General features: G+C 32.6%; 1 protein-coding gene across 1 annotated transcript in view; it reads left to right on the top strand.

Annotated features, from left to right (window-relative positions):
* The window catches only part of LOC124356824 (blastoderm-specific protein 25D), a 58,564-nt gene extending 42,243 nt beyond the window's left edge, over positions 1 to 16,321 (top strand). The window contains exons 15-20 of the mRNA XM_046808058.1: positions 7,046 to 7,111; positions 7,773 to 8,672; positions 11,509 to 11,646; positions 12,303 to 12,438; positions 13,515 to 13,600; positions 16,162 to 16,321. Of these exons, the coding sequence (XP_046664014.1) occupies positions 7,046 to 7,111; positions 7,773 to 8,672; positions 11,509 to 11,646; positions 12,303 to 12,438; positions 13,515 to 13,600; positions 16,162 to 16,218 (1,383 nt within the window). The 3' untranslated portion in view covers positions 16,219 to 16,321. The remainder of the gene's footprint in view (positions 1 to 7,045; positions 7,112 to 7,772; positions 8,673 to 11,508; positions 11,647 to 12,302; positions 12,439 to 13,514; positions 13,601 to 16,161) is intronic.
* The last annotated feature ends 590 nt before the right edge of the window (positions 16,322 to 16,911 follow it).

Below are 16,911 nucleotides of genomic sequence, written 5' to 3'. Positions count from 1 at the left end.
TCATTCACTCTTCATATTGCAGGCACAGTATTGTACAGAATAGTCCTGCTTGCCTATAACCTTATCGATTCTAACAATTAGTTTTGTATTTGAAACTACAAGCTGAAGGAATCTTCTCTGAAGCCGAAGATTTCAGTGTAGTAAAGGAAGTCAACCCATTTTGTTTTATAAACTTCCACATCCACAGCTCTGGACCAAGGGTCTTTCCAATATAATGCTTCACCTAATGGAAAGATTTAAGGGCGTGTTGTTGAACCGCATCTTTATCGTTTGAATTATGTAAACATTCAGTAAGGTAAATCTCTACATTTGCATTTGTTAAAATAAACGAGGGATGAAATTATAAAGCGTGATAGACAGTATGTTAAAAATAAATTGCATCCAAGTAGTAATTTCAATTGATGTGATAAGATATAAGTAATGTGTTTACTAGGACTGTTCCTATATACTTCAGTGTTTAAATCATACCATGAAAACATAATATCTCTTTTTTGTAAAAATCCTACGAGATGTCAGTTTTTTTAGTAACTGTCTTGCAAAATGATTTTGATTTTGCATCTAAAATTTTATGACTCAAATAAAAGTGAAAATACAAAAAAGAAGACAAGGCAGCAGCAATCTCTTGAGTTTTCCTCCAAACTGATTTCAAGGAATTGTACCAAAATCAAATGTTACAGTTGATAAAAAGGTTGTGTTTTTATGAGCAAATAGAATTTTTAAGAAGTGCTTGCTCAAATACCTCGCATAATATGGTATTAAAAAGATATCTTACATTGTTTTCAGGTTATTCTACGTATGATATATTTTCATAACAAAGAGAAAAGCTGTTAAGGTATGAGTTGTACTAGAGATTATGAACAGAGATTTTCTAAATGTATATAAACAGTACTACAACAGATTAAAATTATTTATGAAACCAACTGTAATGTAACTCTAGACAACTGGTTTTCCTGTATAAAAAACCTTCATTAGTACCATAAAAAAAATATGTTCCCTGAGATTTCTTACCTCAAAGGCAAAGATGTGTCTTCGGTTTGTAGGCTCCACACTGACACAAAATTGTTCTTCTTGTTTTGTACATAGATGGAAGAAAACCAGACAGTTATACCAATTAAAATACAAAAATAATGGTTGAACATCTTATTTTAACCATAGTTGTATACAGATATACTTTTATAACTCTCAGATCTTATTTCAACACTTACTCCTTAGATTACATTAAAAAGGGGCAAAATCTGTAATATGATAATTTTATTTTTTCAAGTTAAAAATAAGATGAACACATCAGTGTTATGGGACATTTTTTGAAGCTATGTTATATAACTTGTACAATGTCTCTATCATAAAACATAAGAAAATACTGTTTTCTCTTTAAACCAGATTCCACCTCTTTTCATTTATTATGACTTGGGGTAGTCAGTTAAATACCAAAATAGATAGATATTGTGGCCCCTTTTAAAAAGTTGTAGTTGGAAATTGCTGAGCTTGAACAGACCCAGGGTCTGCATGTTCGTTAGAAACGACCCTGGACTGTTTACGGTCAGCAGTTGCTGCCAGTTCAACATATGAATATTGTGAACAGACCAGCGAATGTCATTATGTTGAATGTTGCTGAACAGCTAGCTGCTGTGCACCCCTTGTTGGGTATGAGTGGCAAGTACAGCTGACTGTGAACTGACCGGTTGTTTATAATGAATATGCAACACTCGTACCCAACCTGACCATTCATTGCATTTATTAAACCTATGGTAAAAGGATTATCTTCTAGACATATTAAATATTGCTCTGATGCATCATCTTTTAATTTTTTAAACTCTAATCCCATATCTTAAAATAGATTCTACATGTGAGAAGTAAACTATGAGGAGCACTTGGAGGCTGCAGACCTGGCAGGTCAAGAAGCATACCAAACTGATCGAACTTTTTTACAAACATATTCCACATGAAAATACCAAGTAAGATCAGAGTCCAAGGTGGAGGACAAGAAACTAACTAAGTGGAATCAAATATTTGTACTGGATTGTCATAAAAAAACAGGCCATCAACTGGAAGACCACTTAGGGTGTGAGGTGCTACGTACACTGAATTCGATTAGTCCCGTTTTATTACACTTAAAGACGACCAGTTTTGGGCCCTAATTGAGAAGCTTGTTTGATACTTTTGTTAGCAGCTTCTACAGCAGCAAATGCAGTAGTCTTAACTATATACATAAGTAGTCTTAGCTGTAGCACGTCGACCTAAACTTATCACGCACCACATATGCTGCAGTAACCACAGCGTCCAACAAGTCACAGAAAACCAATAACACATGATTTATATTTATTTTTCAAAGACCTGTAAAATGATACTAATGTTAATATGTTACTAATGATACACATATCCGTTTACTTTTTTCAGTTATACCTATTTTAACTTTCTGGATTTTGAAATTAAATTTCAGATTAAGAGTGATATTCGTAAGTGTTTATCATGGATTTCATCTGTATTTCAAATTTTATTAATAGCTTATTATAACTCTGACTTACATAAAATACTCTAAATTGCAAAATTTAAAAGCTTATTCTTTTATTAATAAACTGAACTTAATAAATGGTTCAGTTGCCTATATTTGTTCACTATTTGAATATATATATATATATATATATATATATATATATATATAAAACAGAAAATCATATGTATGTATCTGTGATTACAATGCTTATAGAATGGGACTTGGTTGTACAGTAAAATACACTGTAGGTAACGTATCTATTCACAAATACGTTCAATAGTTCATACGTTCACATCTCAAAGTAAGGAACTGAACACTGGAGTAAAGAGGTCATTTTATAGCCAGTGCTGAGGGGTTGGGAATCGATACAATACTAAAGGGTCAAAAGGGCTAAATAATAACCCCCATCACTGTGGCTCTGAGGATCCGTTGTGACAATCTTGAAATCTGGACAATGCAGGTTATCTTGAGGCTCTAGGTAAACCTCAAGAAGTCACTAGAAGCCACAAAATCACCCCACCCCAGGTTTTAGAAATGCTCTGTACAGGTAGGCATCTCAACGTGATCAGGGCAATCGCTTCCCAGTTACAAATTATGTATAATAGCAGTTTCCCTAGAATACTCGTCCAGCACAGTAACGAGTAACGTGCTCAGATATTCGGCTTCACTGGAGAATGCTATACTAGTACCCCATAATGTCAAAAGCTAACTTAAGCTTCCTTTATTGGGTGAATAGAACTATGGTGGTTTTGAAGGGCTTGACACAGTACACTTAGTCCCTCCTCCATACACATACAGAGTGTCCCACGAAGAGGTTTAAATGTTTGATTTTATATTACTTGTCCATTTATGCACTGAACATTTTCAAACTCTACACAATATTAATAAAGTAGGTTTTAAAAATATTCTGTGAAAATTAAAGCTCCCTAACAATTGTAGAAACAAAATGGTGACATATTGACAATTTTACCATTTTGCTTCCTTATATATAAATTCATTTCTTGAATTACCTGATTTGATTACTGCGTTGCAGTTTTATAGAACAGCTTTTTAATAACGCTCATTGCTGAAAACAGCGGTTTTATTGAAGAATATTGCTTGTACTATAAAAACATACCCTAACCTCCTCCATTACAGTTTTACTGATATTGAAGTTCGAGAAATGACTTTTAATGTTGAACAAAAAGTGAAGTGTTTTTGTGTGGGCTATTGCTTTTGGCAACATTACAGAAGCAATTAGACAATTTCAGGCTGCCTACCCAGGAGTTGAACCACCTAGCAATCCAACAATAACTAAGTGGAAAAATCTTGTTAGAAACTGGAAGTGTCACAAAAAAGTATCCCAGAATTTCTTTGTAAGAGCTTACGATTAATTTGTTAAGCGCAGTTATCAGTGTGTCGCTGTGGATGGATTACAGTTCAAATAATTGTGGACTGTAATTGTAGGTTTTTTAATAGGCTATGTTCTAATTTTCTGATTGAAATGCTTTATTTCTCTAGAATATGACAATAAATAGTTTTATAAAACCAAAAATACTGTTTTTAAAGTATAGTTTTTCAAAATGCCACCATTTTGTTTCAACGATTACTAGAGAGCTGTAATTTTCACATAATATTTTTAAACCTATTTAATGAATTAATTGTGTAGGGTTTGAAAATTTTCAGTGCATAAATGGGTAAGTAATATAAAATCAAACATTTAAACCTCTTTGTGGGACACCCGGTACACTACAATATATTCAACCGTATTATTAAAAAATGCTAAACTTGGTTGCCATTTGTTTAGGATCGTATTAAAATAATTTTTACTGGTTTTCTCCATATAAACTTAACATACTGAATGTCTAAATGCTTGTTTTTAGTTGGGCTATACTCTTATAACTAAATTTACTCATACAGTATCTAAAATTAATTACATTTTTTACAAAAATGTTTTGTTTTATTTTTCTGAATATGAATGCTGTTTTTACCAATATTTAAAACTAGTTTTACTGTAGGAATAACTTTCTTTTCAAAGGATATATTAGTAATAGCAAATGTGCCAAAATAAAGAACCAAATGAACTAAAAAAAAGTTATATACTAAAACAATTTTAAAAATTTTCATCGACTCCTTGTACGAGTATACTTTTAGAGTTTATAGTTGAAATACAATTGTATTAAATTTACTCACCATACAGTATTTCTAATCCCTAATAATGAAACTTGTCAAACATCTTTACTTATACATGTATGTTTATTCTATTTATATACACTATTTACGACTTGTTTGTCTACACTTCACTTCCGTATGCATTTATATATTATTATTACATATTTGTAAATAACTCTATTAAGAAAGGTTCAAAACATAAACCATGTGCAAGGCCTGTCACCTGCTACCTAGTTTTCAAACACCACAGAATGGTAAATGGAAATATAAGTTGTTACATAAAAACGTAGAAAGATCAACAAAGACCCTAAAATAGATGTTGGAGAAAATGTGTCGCAGTAGCACTCAAAGAGTTAAATAAAATATGAAAATGTGTATTTCATAATTTTTTGTATTATGTATTTTTTATTATGTGATTTTGGAAAAGTGAAGTAAAATATAACATTTAACACTTCCATATTCTACTTAGTGAAAGGGCAGTTTTTAAAAATGAACTTGAGCAATTAGTTAGTGTACCACTGGAGTGAAAGGGTTGACTGTTTGTATATATGCAAGGTGTGTCATATAAACATAGGTCGAGAAATGTCTCGTTTAGCCTCTAGCCGCCATTTTGAATTTTTTATTAAAAATTTATTATCTCTAAAATTAGTTAAGCTAGAGAAACCAAATTTATCACATATGTTTAAATGCATACAAGGAAAATTTTAAAAAATTGTGTTATTTTCTTTAAAATAAAAAAAGGGGACTGTTATAAATTTTTATATTTAATCAACAAAAAAAACCAGTATAGTCATAAAAACCTTACTAGACATAAACTATTTGAACAATTTGATTAAAATTCAAACGGTATTTGTTTCAATGAAATTTGTCAATTCATAAGCGAGCATGGCCATAAGCGAGCATGGCCATTTTAGAGCTAGGCTTGCACAACCTGGAAACAGCAAACATTTTGTCTTTTGGTAGGCTTCAGCTGTTTTACATAGGTTATACAAATGTTACAAGATTCTAACTATATTTTTAATTTAATTAAAAAACTCCAACGGACCTTTTTCCAACAAAATCCGTCAACGCATAAGCAAGCACGACCACTTTAAAGATGTGCTTGCACAAGCCAGAAGCAACAAATAACTGATACCTCTCAACTGTGACTTGTTAGGCACTCAAGGCGTGTCCCACAGTGACGATACTATAGAACACTTTTGTAGTCACAGCACATCATATGGGTACATTTGTAATCCTCCTCCCACAGTAACGATGCTATAGAATACAGCAACACTCTTGTAGTCACAGCACATCATATGGGTACATTTGTAATCCTCCTCCCACAGTAACGATGCTATAGAATACAGCAACACTCTTGTAGTTACAGCACATCGTATGGGTACATTTGTAATCCTCCTCCCACAGTAACGATGCTATAGAATACAGCAACACTCTTGTAGTCACAGCACATCATATGGGTACATTTGTAATCCTCCTCCCACAGTAATGATGCTATAGAATACAGCAACACTCTTGTAGTTACAGCACATCGTATGGGTACATTTGTAATCCTCCTCCCACAGTAACGATGCTATAGAATACAGCAACACTCTTGTAGTCACAGCACATCGTATGGGTACATTTGTAATCCTCCTCCCACAGTAACCATGCTATAGAATACAGCAATACTCTTGTAGTCACAGCACATCATATGGGTACATTTGGTACCTCCTCCCACAGTAACGATGCTATAGAATACAGCAACACTCTTGTAGTTACAGCACATCGTATGGGTACATTTGTAATCCTCCTCCCACAGTAACAATGCTATAGAATACAGCAACACTCTTGTAGTCACAGCACATCAAATGGGTAAATTTGTAATCCTCCTCCCACAGTAACGATGCTATAGAATACAGAAACACTCTTGTAGTCACAGCACATCATTAGGTTAACAATAAGAACTGAAAACATTATTAAAAAAAGAAAGCTCTAATACATTTTAAAACTCAAGTGAAATGTTCAGTATTATTATTTTATGCTGTATAATAATGTAGCCAGAATTTAAATATTATAATCCAACTCAAATTTACTTGTTTATGGTTATAAATAATTATAAATTAATACAATAAACAATGTAATTACAAATTTATGTTAAAAATATCATGATGTAATTTAGGTATAAAACCAAGACTGTTACCTCAAAATCCTGTTCATTCACACAGCTATGAATTAAGTTTCTTCAATTGGACTGAACGAGTAATGTTAGCAAGTGATGTTTACACAATAAGTAAACAGTCTTTGTTTGTTCTGATATTAGAAAAGATTGGTGATTGGCTCTCCACTCAGTGCAGAGAGTGTAAATTGCTTGCAGAAATACTGTGAGTTTGAGCTATAAATCTATTATTTTGTTCACAGGAATTAAGTGCAGGACCGACCAGCTGCTCGGATATCATGAAATCCACGGATGTTGCATCAGTTCAGGTGGGAAGTTCTTTTTATGTATTTATTTATCAAGTCCACATGGGTTTACATATACAACAACATGGAATACATTTATAAGAACATTATACAAGAAATCTGAATGATAAAATAAAAGTATATTTTACCATTTATGTAGCAACTTTTTTTTAATGCTGTGTAACTTTTCTAGATAAAAATTAAAATCATCTCTTTCTCCTCCACATTTTTATTTTTATAAAGATTTCTCTGTAAAAAGAAATTTTATTAATATTAATTAAAAATTAATTATACTACAGATTTACCACTCATCATCCTCTGATGATTAGTGATAAATGTGTAGTAACTATGTGAGAACTAAGTACATATTATTTTAGTTCCTTATAATAGTTTGGTTATTTTGGTTAAAAACATACAGTATATCCATCCTTTAAGTTGATTGAAGTTAATAATTTAGTGTGCACTTCAAAACAATGTTTTTATCTGAATAAATTTCCTATAAGCAATTAATTGTCTACATTACTACTGTAATCTTTATTTCCTGTTAAAAAGTTGTGTATAACATTTCAAATTTAAGCAAGGAATGTATTTTTAGTGATTTTTAAGTTTACAAATTGCTTAAACTGGTAGACGATTTCCAACTTTGACTGTGGCAACGGGTTAAACATTCTGTATTTATGTACAGGGTAGCCCCGTGAAAGCTGCGGAGGAGGAAGAAGCCAGCAGCACACTTTCGACACTGGCCACAGAGTCCACGGAGGTGCAGACATCGCTGGACAACGTGACAGAGGTCAATAGACTGGAGAAACATTGCTATGAGCTCAGACACACTTTGGACAATGTCCAGGGAGAGATCGTGAAGATTCTCTCTGAGAAGAAAGCGTGCAATGAGGAGAACTGTGTGTTAAAACAAAGAATAGAAGAACTCAGGAGGAGCCTTCCGAAAACCGTCAACAACGACGTGGAGTGTCAAGAAAATACCAGTGGTCCTCTCACTTACACCCTGTCTGACGTTTCTAGTGTTCTTCCAGACATCGGTGCTTTAGATTCAATTTACTGTGATAAACTGAAGGACTCTCCTAAAAATATTGCACTAAAATGTTTCCCTTTCATGAACCGCAAGGAGAGTAACCCCGATGCCGTCTATTGTTTGTTCCCAACGAAAGACAGAAAAGACAATGGGGGATTTAAATTTGAAAACCTGTCTCAGTTCGCTTTTGAGCTGTCTCAATCGCTCAGTGACACGAACTGTTTGGATCATCCGTTTTCGGACTTTGATAGTAAACCTTTATCACCGTGCCTTAGTGACAATGGAAACAGTGACAATTTAAAAAGTGTGAACTCTAGTTGTAAACAGGGAACAGGTGAACTCAAGACTGACGAATCGATTGTTGTGATAAGCAGAAAGGAGCCGTCAACAACACCCACAGACAGTGAGTTGGTAAGGTTGACGCAAGAGTGCGTGGAGTGGAAGGAAAAGTGTGCGGAACTGGAGACAAGTCTGGAGATGATGAGGGTGGAGTACGAAAAATGTGAGGATTATTGGCAAGGCAAACTGAACGAAGAGAGAGCAATTTTCGATCAGGTACTTAAAATACTTTTTAATTTCTCCTTCTTTTAGTTGCTAAACGCACAATACATTTAAGCACGGAATGTTAGACTTTATGTCAAAACTTCCCTATTTGATGCGTTGATTTAAAATCTTTTAAAGATACAGTATAACATTAGAAAAAAAAGAAATGCATTACCAATATATTTAGGAATTTAAGGATTTTTTCAGACATTTAAGAATGTGCCTTAGACCATATAGTCATCATAAGGAAACTTATTTGTGTAGTTTCAAGTACAACTATACAAAATACTAGTAGCTCTTTGTATTTTATGCTAATTATAAGGTTTGTATAAGTTAATGCTAGTGCATACAAACTGGGATTTAAGTTATAATGTGTGCAGTATCGAGTGTACACTTTATACTCTAGTTAGTGTACCAAGCTATATGTGAATCTGTGATTTCCACTTCTAAAATAAGAAATGTTTTGTAATTAACAAGAAAAACTTTATTTTTATACACAAATTTTATAGAAAATGAAAAGTTGAACATTATTTTATTTGACATTAATGTTTTATCACATAATAAAGCATAGCATCAGATTTTAAATACGATTATGAAAAAACCATTTTAGTGTTTAGTAGAACTTTCAACACATCATCACTTTCCAGTCATTACAAAAATATGAAAGTCTCAGGGTTGTAAATAGTGCTGTGGGGTAAGTGGTTTAGTAATTCTCGTGGAAACCTGTTCCGTTGTGTTTTTGTCTTGATTACTGTTATTATGTAGCAAGAGGAGCTTGAGCATAGTCGTCATCGGCGATTTTAATGATACAACTAAGTTGAAATAAGGATTCACAATACTTTTCTCTATTTATGGTCATTTACTTCACTTTCCCCATATATTTTAATAGTTTGTAAATTTCAGCAGTACAAATATCTTGTGTTAACTGCCATCTATCTGCTGATCATTTTTTCTTAAAAAGCCAGGTCTGTTATTATGTTTTTAATTATTTTTTTAACTCTTAAAAGCTCGTATTATGATTATGATTGAATTATAAATAACTTGCTAAACTTTAAGTAACACAAATAAAGTGTGTGTATGTTTTTTTTTTAATACTGAAGAGAAGAAATGCAAAATGGTTGTTTTGAGTCTGGTACATTAATAAAGGAATATATTGATCCCGTTAACTTCCACCAAGCCAACCATTAATTTAAGATGGACTCTCCCACAGCTTTACTACAGACTATTCACCGCAATATAAGTGTACACGAGACTGCAAAACTCAGAACTGCAATCTAGGTTAAAATAAACAAATCATACCAGAGCGTTGTGACATGCAGAAATCAAGAAAAAAAACAATCATACGAGTATTGTATGTCAACTCCATGGACATTATATCTAAAAATATGCATTAAATGAAAACAAAACATTAGTTATTAAAACCGAACTTAAGAATACATGTGACAATTGGTCTACACTGAATGATCACTGAGAACTGACAATCCAAAATGTCGGGAAAAAATCCTGTTTCCTTCACAACCCTTCCATTGTCAAGAACAAACTTCCGTTGTCTGTCCAAATATGTCAACTTCACATACGATAACGATAAGTAACACTGTAGTAGCACCAAGACATACAAACCTTTTGCTTTGACACACCCAATTCAGTAAATTTTCAAATTCAAGTGCTATGAATGAACTAGATCTTCGAATAAATACTTTCCAAATTTTATATATATATATAAATGCACATTCACTGAAGTCTGTAATGTGACAGCTACGTGATAATAGTTCAATAGAATAGACAAATTAAATACTAACATAAGGAATTGCAAATTGCATTTAGGTGCCAACTGTATAATGTAGTGTGCATAAATATGAATTTGTATAATCTGTAGAAATAAAAGTCACACTTTCTTTTTAACAGGAACCATGTGATTCGTTGTGTCCTTTGCTATTTAAATGAGATATACACAATATAACGACTGATACTCCAATATTAAATTCAAAATTATAAGATTTGTCCCTGTGTGAACAAAACTGTGTTTGATTTTTTTGTCTGTTTTGTTATCTCCCTTTTTGTGTCACTATATTAAAGCAGTACATTAAAATTGCAATACGTCATTATTTATGAGAATTACTGAGAAACAAAGTAACAGTGTTAAAATTTAAAACATGAACGTTAATTGCTGCACCAGACTTTGCCGTTTCACCTGATATTGTCAATTCAAATGAACAGCTGCTTTCATTTGATATTTATGTTTTTATTATAAAAGTACAATTCTGTGACAGAATCAACATAAAAAATATTTTATTTATGAAAGTAAAATCTTAAACCAGTTGTTACAGCACTTTTATTTTTAGGATACTTTTGATAATGAAAATGAATCTGCCGTATCAATTGGTCAGCACCAAACGATAAATCTTTTGTAAATTACAATTTTGTCATTTTTTGTAATAAAACTTCACAAGTTATTGTCATTTTGTATCCCTAATTTTTCTGTATTTTCCTGTTGTAAATTTTCTTCTGTTTCCATTCTTGCTTAGTTTAAACTAAACATCTAGACAGTTTCAGTTTAAATGCTGAGTGTGTTCCAAATATAACTGGGTAGTTTCTTTGTTACATTTTGATGTTTATTTAGTTTATCAAAGAACATTATACAGTGAAGGACAATTTTTATTTGATGGATTACTTTGCTGCTCGTAAGGTTTAACTTAGCTGATGTGTCACAATACTGATGACAAAGCAATGAGATTGGAGAGTCAGTGAAGGAGACAGGCTTTAGAGGATGGTAATAGTTGATCCAAAGAAGTGTTTTGCCACAAATATGTTAACGTGGAGATTAATTCTACCATTTTCCATTTTATAGGAACAAAGACTGAGTGATGAAAAGTTCGCTGAGCTGGAAGCTAAGATCCAAGAGTACAGCGAACTGTTCAGTATGGATGACAAGCGAGGCACTTGTCGGCTTCCCACCATCGACGAGAGAGATAGCCTCGAAAAACAGGCGAGTTCTTTTTAATAATTATTAGACAAAAATATTCTCATAAGAATAACATTCGAACTAGGGCAGAGCCCTATAGTCAGATGTATTTCAAATCCACCAAAGGTACATCGATAGTCTTAGAGCTTTCGATTGATACCAAATATGCATATAAGATTGCTGTACAAAATTAAAGATTTTTTGAAATAATATAGATTCTTCAAGGTGATCTTCGTCAAGGAATGTGAAACAGCCCTTAGAAACACTTTTAGTATATTCAAACTCTAAAAATTTATGAATATTAGAGGGAATTGAAAGACATATAACAGTATTTAGTTAAATAAATTCAATAGCAGAATGCTCATAATATTTTTCTATATATTTTATAATTTTTTCCTTTAGATAGATGTACAATCTCAACATGATTTAGATTGATTACCAGATAACATAGAAGGGCCTGAAGGTCTGTTATTGATACACACTTTAGTCTGTTGTTCATCTAACTACTCCTCAGTTACACTTGCCAGTATACAATGAATTGACATCTTGCCACATGCATGACATCATTTAGCATGCCAAGTCTGTAAATTACATAGCTAAAAAGTTACGTCTTTGCTGAAAAGATGTTTTATCTTGTGTTTTATTGACTAGTTTATATTACATTTAATATTTTGTCTTAGGTGACTGATCTGGAAGAGGAATTTGAATCATTTAAGCTAGCTGCACTATCAGAGTCCCAGATTAAAACTGAACAAATAGAGAAACTACAAAATGAACTTCACGAGCTAAGGAAAAAGCAGGCAGATATGGTCCGAGGTAAATAAAGTTCATCTAGCGTTCTAAGCATAAATTTTGATTGGATTGTGAGAATTATAATTTTTAGATCAATTTTATGGAAATTGATCTTTAGAAATTACTTCATGAGTCAATTTCCAGAAGATTTGCTTACTTTTCACTGATAATGCAAATCCCAAAACCACTATCACTGAATTCAAAATTCACCTATATTTATATAGAAACAGGTAACTGCATATACATTTGTTTGTTAGTGCACAACACCTTAGTTTCCAAGTGGCACAGAATCGATAATATTAAACTGAGTGGTTTAGATTGCTTGTGTGTGTAAGCTAGGTTTAGTTTTTTTAGTATTACTGGTGTGAAAGCAGTTGAAATTTATCGTCAGATTATTAATGGAGGTAACATAATGTGCAATGAAGTAGTCTGAAAATAGATTAGAGCTATTAAAGATGGCCGCACAGTTGTGCTTGATGAGGAGAAGAGTAATTGAACTTCAATAAATACTGAAGATTTTATACAGGAGGTTGACGAAAAATGTGATACATACATAACAATTGTTTGATGATTTTACCATTTTGTTATAAATTTCTTCATGCAGCGAGAAGTATTATGTACAATATCAAAGCAGAATGTTGAGATTATCAAAAGCTGTACTCACACTGGGTACCAAAAATTGATAGAAGCTTCAGAACCAAATATTTACGCAAGCCTTTGAGTGTCTGTGATTACTGTGGTGCCATCAACGGAAATGTTGCCATGTTTGTCAAATCAAGGGGCAGACTTCTACGAGAATGAACTTAAAAGCCAATTGCTTTATACAGTAATTGTGCCGTTTAATTTCAAAATGGTGCTTATTTAATAAACTAACTTTGATTGTATGTATTTCTAATGTTTGTTTATATGCACCGACGGGTTGAATCCCACAATTTCTTGAGCTCTTATTTCGATCAACACCTACAATGGAATTGCCATTAATTATGTAGTTCATAAATTAAATAGTATATGGAATGCTCTCAATATTGTGGTATAATAAAAAATAAGTACTTATTGTAAATGAAGACTGTATTTGTAAGCTAACTACTACTAAATTATAGATACCCATGATGTGGAAGTGCAAGCTTCAGAACAAACCTGTGAGTTCAGGCTGCACGAACCTTGTTCCAGTCCTCCTCGTTCCAAGGTATGTTATACAATTTACCACATGAGGCATGTTTTTAATATGGTTTTTTGTTCTTCTCACTCTAAAGGTGATATTAACCTGGGAATGATTCAATGATGAGTACTTAGAGTGTTTTTATATTTGTATCAACATTAATTTGACTTGCATAATATTATTTGTGCATACAAACTAAAAAAAAACCTTTTGCATTGTTAATTTACATATTTAATGAACACCATAGAAGACCTCTGAATTGCTATATAATATAATATATTATTATAGCTTGCTCTCCTTTGTCTATTGAGTTGTTGAGTTTTCAGCATCATGCAAGTGTGATAGACTAATATTTTAGTTTGAAGTAAGAATGTGTGAATGTAACATTGTTTGAATAATTTTCCTACACAACATTTTTATTGTATGTACCTTTGCCTGTGTATTAATTTTAGAAATGTTCTCTATTATTAGGCTCTTTTGGCCATTCTGTTCAGTAGCTGACATAGTTGAAAAGGTTAATAGTTGTGACGTCCATGTAGCACCACCCGAGAAACACGTGTTGCTTAGAACTGTTTGCTACAGGATCAAACATCATCCTTGCAGTGGAGTCTGTAATGAGCATTGACTGCATGTTTTTACATTATGAAATGTCGGTTGCGTTCCATCTAGTTGGGGAGACAAAGCTTCAATAGGCCAACTCCTCAGATTTAGCTGTGTGAAGGGAAATCTTCATCAATTTAGATAGGTGAAAAAAGACCATATAGTATGTGACACATAGGCTCATAACAGAATATTTAATAATTGTTACTCATTAAAGATGATTTGTGAAGTACCAGAAGATTCTTCCAAAATCCATTTGGAGCATTATTTAGGACAAACGTATAATCGATTAGTCACTAAGTCAAAATTACCTTTTGGTTTAAATAATTTAGATGGGTTGTTTACAATTGTCTAAATAATATAAAACAAAATTTGTCTACCTACAAAATCTATATACCTGGTCCGAATTTTAACTTGATTAGAACACATTTGTTATTAATTCGTAATTTTAATATTTAAGGCAACTTGTCAAATTTGCTATAATATACAGTATAAAAATTACAGTATAAATTTAACCGTAGATTAGAGTAATTAAACTTATACTAAAAATTATATGTTTACTTTTTATTATTTCTTTGTTTGTATACACTGTATATTTTATATCCTTTTTGTAAATGAGGAAACATTAAAGGATTGTGAAGAAGTCTTTTTCCTTTATATGTATATAAGCCATTTATTTTTGGACTAAATTATTGCACTTTTCTGACATAATCGAAAATGTCGAAGCTTGTTTACCTATCATTGTGTTACTATTTTTGCCAATTAACACAAGTTCTAATTCCTTTGGGGTTGTGGATATCCGTTGTTTTAATTTCATATTATGCAATAAAGATGTCTTGTATTGTTTAATTACAATTATTCGCCAAACATAGTCTTGGATTAAACAAACTCCGTTCTACATTTACATATATATCTTCCCTCAACCTGATTAATAGTTATATATCTAGATGTAATATGTTTGGTAGGGTAAGAAAATACTGTGATCACCGCGATCCAATAGATCTATTGTGACTTGACATTGATATCTAGACAAGCAAGGTCATCTTGAGGCTCTTGAAAAATCTCAATATAACCATATAAGTCCCACCTAGTCAGGGAAATTGTTTCACAATCACATATGATGTGTATAGCAGTCTTTTTGGACTCCTTTTTTTGAAGTATCATTTGTCTGACTCAGAAACACACATCTTAAAAATGTGGTAGTTAAGTTGGCAGTGCCCAATCAACAGATTGACAAATTGCTTCATCCTCACGTTGATTTCTAGACCATGATTTTTGTCTTTGTCATGTAATCTCTATAACCCGAAAAATGTTACATTGTAAACAGTCTTTTTGAATCCTGCCTATCATCTTTTGGTTTTAATTTTGCAAAATGTTTGTATAGCTGTTTTGTATTATAAACTCATTTTCATGTAATAATTTCTGCCTGCTCTTTTATTTTTATTTTTTTATTCCTGGCATATAAGGGATTGACCAGTTTTTAAATTTTGCTTCGTTTCATTTCCTAACTGTCCATTAATATGTTTTGGTCATTCTCTTGTCTTAAGATCCAGAGCATGAAAGAAGAACTCATACAATCGCGTGAGAGTTTGCACATCCGCGCCACTCTTGTACTTTCCAAAAGTTGAATCCGATAACGGAAATTTCTTCTTTTGAGCTTATATTTGCTTCATTTTCATTCCATAACAGTTCAGTGTATAGTTTTATAAATTTATTAGCAAACAATGCGCACTTGATTATGGCTTTTGTCAGCAGTTGGAATGACGTGTTTTCCAATTTGTATACACTGCCGAGAATGAACTACATCTTGAGCGTTAAAGAAAGATGGTTGCTATTTTGTAACCTGTTAGTAGCCAGATATAATATAATGTAAAAATAAACTTGTGAACTCTAAGAAATTTTAGTGTGTTTTAAAAATATTTCATATTAAAATAAATTATTATTCTACAGTATAAATGTTCTATATTAATACATCTTTTATTTCTTAGGCTTTTTCCAAGTTGTGGAAACTAGCTGGTTGGTTTTGTTCTGGTTGCTTTCCATAGTCACGTTTTGCAACAGCTGGAAGTTAACCTTTATAGCAGTGGAATACATCAGTAGAGTGTGTTATTGTGTTTATTTTTATGTTAATAAAGTGATTTAACCCTACCTTAATGTTCAAATATATTCCCTCATATTGTTATGGTTTAATTTAACAATTACTTACTTACTTACTCCTGTGGCCACTCGAAACCCAGATGGTTTTTGACCTCGCCAACAATGTCTCTCCAACTTCCTCTATCTTGAGCCACTTCCAGTGTAGCGCCAATCGTTCTTAAATCCTTCTCCACCTGATCTCTCCATCGCATCCTGGGTCTTCCCAATGGCCTCACTCCGTCTGGTTCCCCTCGCCACACCTTCTTTATTATTCTATCTTCTCCCCCACGGGCAACATGGCCCATCCATCTCATTCTTTTACTCCTGATCAGTGCAATCACATCGAGATCTTGGTATATTTCTCTTAGTTCTCTGTTCTTCCTGATCCGCCATATGTCTCCTTCTTGAACTGGTCCAAAAATTCTTCTTAGTATTTTGTTTTCAAAGGTTATTAACTTTTTTTGGGATTTCTTTGTGAATGCCCATACTTCTGACCCGTACATCAAAACTGGTAAGATCATGGTTTTGTAAATTCTTAATTTAACTTAACCATTTTAAGGTAAATTAAGTTAACTTAAAGTGTGTTAACTTAACCACATGTT

The sequence above is a fragment of the Homalodisca vitripennis genome, chromosome 3, assembly GCF_021130785.1.
Source record: "Homalodisca vitripennis isolate AUS2020 chromosome 3, UT_GWSS_2.1, whole genome shotgun sequence".
Lineage (NCBI taxonomy): Eukaryota > Metazoa > Arthropoda > Insecta > Hemiptera > Cicadellidae > Homalodisca > Homalodisca vitripennis.
The sequence above is the reverse complement of the archived record's forward strand: the minus strand, read 5'-3'. Positions and strand labels throughout refer to the sequence as shown.